The sequence below is a fragment of the Alexandromys fortis genome, unplaced genomic scaffold (assembly GCF_014885135.2).
Source record: "Alexandromys fortis isolate MF-2015 unplaced genomic scaffold, M_Fortis_MF-2015_v1.1 scaffold_93, whole genome shotgun sequence".
Taxonomy (NCBI): Eukaryota; Metazoa; Chordata; class Mammalia; order Rodentia; family Cricetidae; genus Alexandromys; species Alexandromys fortis.
In genome coordinates this window covers 2,984,590-2,991,146 of record NW_026067970.1, presented here as the reverse complement: position 1 = coordinate 2,991,146, position 6,557 = coordinate 2,984,590, and the positions used below count along the sequence as shown (strand labels likewise).

The 6,557-nt window shown below is 48.5% G+C and overlaps 1 protein-coding gene across 1 annotated transcript; it reads left to right on the top strand.

Annotated features, from left to right (window-relative positions):
- Positions 1-245: 245 nt before the first annotated feature.
- Positions 246-2,506, top strand: Hoxa13 (homeobox A13). The gene is made up of 2 exons (XM_050155558.1): positions 246-1,161; positions 1,888-2,506. The coding sequence occupies exons 1-2, from the start codon at positions 246-248 to the stop codon at positions 2,130-2,132; spliced, it is 1,161 nt and encodes a 386-aa protein (XP_050011515.1). The 3' UTR covers positions 2,133-2,506.
- Positions 2,507-6,557: the final 4,051 nt, after the last annotated feature.

The window sequence follows — 6,557 nt, the reverse complement described above, 5'->3', positions numbered from 1 at the left end:
TGGCGCGGAGGACCGTGCGGGCGGCGGCGGGGTTGGCGGGCCCAGCGCCCAGCCGAGCTGGAGCCGCCCGCTTTGCATACGCCGGGGGCGGGCCGGGGGCGGGCCAATGGGCGGCCGCCTGGCGCGACCCCGCAGGGCGCGACCCGCCCCCCTCGCTCGGGCCCCGGCCCCGCGCGGCGCGCTCTTCACTTCTTGGGGGCTTTTTAAAACAGCGCCACTGGGGTCTTCTCCATGCGGCTCGGGCTATGACAGCCTCCGTGCTCCTCCACCCCCGCTGGATCGAGCCCACCGTCATGTTTCTCTACGACAACGGCGGCGGCCTGGTGGCCGACGAGCTCAACAAGAACATGGAAGGGGCGGCGGCAGCGGCAGCGGCGGCTGCAGCGGCGGCGGCGGCGGGAGCTGGGGGCGGGGGCTTCCCCCACCCGGCTGCAGCGGCCGCGGGGGGCAACTTCTCGGTAGCCGCAGCAGCCGCCGCCGCCGCTGCCGCCGCGGCCAACCAGTGCCGCAACCTGATGGCGCATCCCGCACCCCTGGCGCCAGGCGCCGCGGCCGCCTACAGCAGCGCGCCGGGGGAGGCGCCCCCGTCCGCCGCCGCCGCCGCTGCTGCCGCCGCTGCCGCCGCCGCCGCTGCAGCCGCCGCGTCGTCGTCGGGAGGGCCCGGGCCTGCGGGACCAGCGGGTGCCGAGGCCGCTAAGCAATGCAGTCCCTGCTCGGCGGCGGCACAAAGCTCGTCGGGGCCCGCGGCTCTGCCCTATGGCTACTTCGGCAGCGGCTACTACCCGTGCGCCCGCATGGGCCCGCACCCCAACGCCATCAAATCGTGCGCGCAGCCCGCCTCGGCCGCCGCCGCCTTCGCCGACAAGTACATGGACACCGCGGGCCCGGCGGCCGAGGAGTTCAGCTCCCGCGCCAAGGAGTTTGCCTTCTACCACCAGGGCTACGCAACCGGGCCTTATCACCACCACCAACCGGTGCCCGGCTACCTGGATATGCCGGTGGTCCCGGGGCTCGGGGGCCCTGGCGAGTCGCGCCACGAACCCCTGGGGCTTCCCATGGAAAGCTACCAGCCCTGGGCGCTGCCCAACGGCTGGAACGGCCAAATGTACTGCCCCAAAGAACAGACGCAGCCTCCCCACCTCTGGAAGTCCACTCTACCCGGTAAATGGCGCCCCCTTTCCAGCCCCGGCCTTCTGGCTCTTCTCCTGCTTCTCCTGGGCTCGCGCCCCGGGGTCACTCGGGTGTCCCCCCTGCACTCTCCCTGGCCTGGCCTGTCCTAACAATTTTTTGAACCCCTGGGAGTCTGAGCCAGGCTGGCTGGCGCTGTCCGCCCTATCCTAAGTTGAGCTGGCCCCTGGCCCTCCTTCGGTGAGGGGTGACTGGGAGGGAGCTTGTGGGTTCCAACTCGGGCAGCCCCATTCTCCCTGTGTGCCCCACCCTCCCAAGCCCTTGACACTGACTCCAAGATGAGAAATTGACTTGATCTCGAACTCACCACATTGCCCCTGATGGTTCTCTGAAAAATGGCTTCGTTGAAGAAGCTTAAAATGTTTAAACTTGGGGCAAGTTGAGAGCCAGGCTCTACAGAAGTGTTGTGCCCTGTTGAGGGCTAAGGTGTGCACCGCTGGGTCAGGCGACCGAGCGCAGTACATGAAGGGTAACCCGATTGGGGTGGTCATTGGAACTCCGGGCGATTCCATTTCAATACACAACTAACCATGCCACCTCCTAACGCTCCAGGCTTTGGCAGAAGGCCGGATTGTGCAGAGCGCGTGGCAAAGAGCAACCAGGCATTGCAAGTAGGGCCGGGAGCTCAGACTGAGCTGTCGCCTGTGTCCTGGCTCTGGTCGGCTCCCAGTGTAACTTGCCTTCTCTCTTATCTTATAGACGTCGTCTCCCATCCTTCAGATGCCAGCTCCTACAGGAGGGGGAGGAAGAAGCGGGTGCCTTACACTAAGGTGCAGTTGAAAGAACTCGAACGGGAATACGCTACCAACAAATTCATTACCAAGGACAAACGGAGGAGGATATCAGCCACGACGAACCTTTCTGAGAGGCAGGTCACAATCTGGTTCCAGAACAGGAGGGTCAAAGAGAAAAAAGTCATCAATAAGTTGAAGACCACTAGTTAACGGATTAAAACTGGAGCGGAGGGCAGCTTGAAGAAACGCCTAAGGACTACTCACTTCTTTGCCCAGATAATAATAAGGCTTAATAATAACAGAAGAATTGGAAAGAGAGACACTGACGTTTTGCTCTCCTAAGGGGAATCTTTTTCTCGCCAATGGAATCTACAGTTTGAAAAACAAAAACAAAAACCTTGAGAAATGGTAGAGACTGCCAGTTCTCCCAACAACCCCTGCAGGCTCTAGAGTCAACTCCTCAGCCCCTAAAACACACAATTTCAGATAAATTACGAATTTACTCAAATCTTGTAAGTATTTATGTGACCATTATATTTTAGGATACTGTGTTAGGTGGTAATAATCTGAAAACTGGTTACAGAAACAAAAGTCTGTTTCAACATCCGCTTGTCCAGCATCATCCCCTTTGCGTGTTAAGTGCCTGCTCAGGTAAAACCTTACTGAAATTCCTACCCAAATACTTTCCAAAAGAAATGTCTCATGGATAGGCTTAGAGGGGAAAGAACTGAAATGTTGATCTTGAACTATTGCTTAAAAGGGAGAAAGGAGAGAGAAGGCTCATCCTAGGATTGATTGTCTTGGTAGTAAATGCAGCCAGCTAAACCCTTGAGGCTGCAAGAGAACTCTGGGTGGGTGATGAACTTCGGGAAATACCTTTCAATTACTTACAGCAAGCATGTTGGTGGCATTTGGACTAACCCAGTGTCAGAGATCTTCCCATAGAATCTGTTGTATTTTTTAAAATGTTTAGAACACACCAGATGATTCGAAAGATTCACTTTACGCCCCATCTCCCGGAAGGTCCCATTTTAATATAAATTTCTCCTGAAATATACTCTCTTTTTTTAAACTTATTTAAATTTGCATTTCTCAATACTTGTTAAACATTTTGCTAAAGACATTATTTTTCTTTTTTTAACTTTGAAAAAAAGAAAGCTCACATTGGAAACCCGCTCTCTCAAAATATTTAAATGTCTACACTCTGTATTTTAATCTGCTAAAGGATTAGTATTTTTCCTTGTTTATCGTGTTATGAGACCGCATTAGAAAGTCTAGGGATTCATCTTCACAGCACATTTTTAATCAAGCAGTAATTTCAGTTCACACATTCGTTTTGTCCATATTCACTAGAAATGCTATCTTGTAAATAAAGACGTTCAGCACACTGTGAAAATGTATTTGTGCACCTGCTTTCTAAATACTTCTACTAAAAATGAAAAATTAGATCTGTAGATAGTGGTATTAATTCTGTTAATAAAATAATCGCTGCCATTAAAATCTGAAGGAAACACTGAGTTACTTTTCTATGCTGAACTTACACTGCACAAGAAGAGAAGGAGCAGGTTTGTCTTATACAAGCCAAAGACCGTTCTTTTCTATTCTTAGTCAGGTTTTTATAATTTTTTATGAGAAGGGAAAGATCTCGCATAATTAAAATTCTACAAATGAAAATGTTCTGGGGAGATGCAAGTGTCAGGTATTCTGAAAGGCAGAGGAAAGAAAGGAGGAGGGAGAGAGTGTCCGTTCCCAGGCTCCCCTGGAAAAGGAAAACCAGTTGTTGAGTAGTGCCTAGACTGTCGTATTTTCAAATCTGTCTTGGGTCTGCATGTGACTGAAAGGACAGGTTTGGGTATTTGCTGAAATGACAGGAGTAGGAAAGGCCTTAAACCTTGACCTTGAGGAAAAAAGACAATTTGTGACCTTGACTTTTGACAGCTCCTGAGTCGGCTTCGGTCAGATCTGTAGATCAAGGGCGCCACCTAGTGTTGACAAGCCTCCTTGTAATTCTGCTTCAAGGGAATCAAGCTCTCTTACCCCCCTGACTTGTTTTAGAGATTGGATACTCATAATTTTTTTTTTGCTCTAAAGGGAGATTTGAATATATGTAAATGATACATGTGCTTGTAAATATGTCAATATATAATATATGTTTATACATGTATACATTTGGATATCAGTGTTTGTGTGCCTGTGTATATGATTGTAGAATTTGTACAGATAGAGAATTTTTAACTGCTAATGACTGAAGACACTGTAATTTAAGGTGAATTCTAGAGTTAAGGTACAAAATGCTCTTTATGTGGTGAGAGCTTGCTTCCTCTCTTTAATGGTCAACTTTAATTCGTCCTCGTAGCGGCTTGCTTTGCATCAGATTTCTGCGGATCTGTTTGAAAGCTGTCCATGTCTGTTACAGTGCAAGAGGTGTTCTTAAATAACCGTGCTTTCCTGGCCCTCGCCCTCCAAGGTGGTCTGTGACCTTAATTAGAACTATCTGGGAATCTTTACGGCAAATAAAAAGTCCACATACCTTCCCAACTCTATAGCTCTAGAGTTACATTTCAGAAATTCAAAGAAACCCGCCTCTCTGAGAAGTCAGTAGAACTTAAATATCTCAAAATGTGCTCAGAATATGGGTGCACAAGGAAAATTATCCTCCACCGCTCGAGGCTGGGCGTTGCTCCAGGGTGGTGTGCAATCTTATATTCATGCTTGCAAATCTACCATGTGATTTGTGGGAGACATAAATATACTTAATATTAACAGCCACCATCAAAACTATATTAACAATCAGTATTATAGCTACTGCTATTGACCCGACCCGCTAACAACACAAGAGATGTGTTCAGAGTCATAAATAATACATTTCATGTTTATGTATTTAATATACACATAGGGATGTGTGTCTCTGTGTGTGTGTGTGTGCGCGCGTGTGCGCTTGTGTGTGTGTGAAGTCCATTCTGTGCACACATGTATTAAGATGTCAGTGGAACCTGGAGCTTTGGGATCTGGATTTTCAGGTGCAGGTTCATTTTATCTTTATGTTAGAGGAAACGAATAGCGCATGGGAGAACTGGATTCCTCATTTGGTGGAAAATGATATGGGCCAGTTACAATCCCAGATGATGGAAACATCTCCAGCCTCGCCCGAAGACTGAGAGCTTCTTTATATCTTTATAGATGAGGAATTGTGGAAAGAATATAAAGCTGTTTCAACAAAGGATGCTCCCGAAACATACAGCTCAGATGGTCTTGTTAAGTGCCAGCATAGTTTGCTGCCCTGAGGATTGTCAACCGTTGGTGGAACCGAATGAAAACACAGCTTCAGACCCCACCGCCCTGCACCTTGTGTTACAGTCCCGTTTCCAAGTGAACCTACCATCAAGCAAAGTTAACGATGTCTCCAAAATGTTTAAAGTGTTGGAAATTCCCCTCCGAGTTGGATCAAACACTGTTTATGAACTGCTCCGACGGGGACTCTTCTGTTGAAGGGAGACATTTTTCTTTAGATGTAAGAAATATTCTGAGCCTACGGGGCCTAGGAAAGAGGCCAACAGCAGCTCTGCAGATGGAAATACTGCCCCTTTTGAAAGCCGGTACTACTGCAGGAGCCTGGGGTAAAGTATCTCTCTCTCTCTCTCTCTCTCTCTCTCTCTCTCTCTCTCTCTCTCTCTCTCTCTCCCTCTCCCCAGAAGATGTCAGGGTGCCCCCCCCTTTAGTTCTGAACTGGCTGCTGATGCAGTGTTCTCACCTAACACCCTTCTCATTTAAAATAGGCGTGGATTTATCAGACTAGTTGAGGCGGTTATGGATTATAATGGCTTCTCAAAGTTTTTTTTTAAAAAATATTATCATTTTGTTTTTGTTTTGTTTTGTTTTGTTTTGAGGCACGGGGTTTCTCTGTTCATGAACTCACTCTGTAGACCAGACTGGCCTGGAACTCAGAAATTCACCTGCCTCTTTCTCCCAAATACTGGGATTAAAGAAGTCCCACTACCATGCCTGCCTGGAGACTTCTCAGTTTTTCAATAGCAAGCAGCCTAAACCCTTTAGGTCAAAGGCAGCCAGGAGAACATTGGCCTCCTTCTGAAGACAATAGGAACAATAATGGCAGACACTGATCCATGAATGATGATGTTGAAAACCTCATTCAAGTTTTTTTTTCAAAAAGGAAACTTCCTGAATAAAAAATTATAAATATGGGACTTGAAAAAAACGACCTTTTCCATCTGCTCCTAATACTGTCAGATTTATTAAGTAACTTTAAGTGGACGATTGTAAAACGTCACTGTGGACTTCACTAAGTATTTATGCCTAATGCCGAGCTGAAGCCAATTCCTTTTTTAAATTAACGTAAGATTTTAAACACAAAGGAACTCAGAGACAAAGGGGGAGAATGTTCATTTGAAGATAGTCAGCTTAGTTTAAATGTTTTGTTAGAGATTCACCCGAAGGCAGCAAAATTCAGCCCAGGATGCTGTTTGTGTGCGAGCAATAGCCAGATAGTAGCTAGTACAGACGGTTCGATGCTGCGTCTTTGCGTGGGTGAAGATGCTGGAGTCCTCTCTGTGGATTCCCGGGGCCAGGAGCTGTGGGGAAGGTTGTCCAGGACTACTAATCCCCTGATGGGGGTTC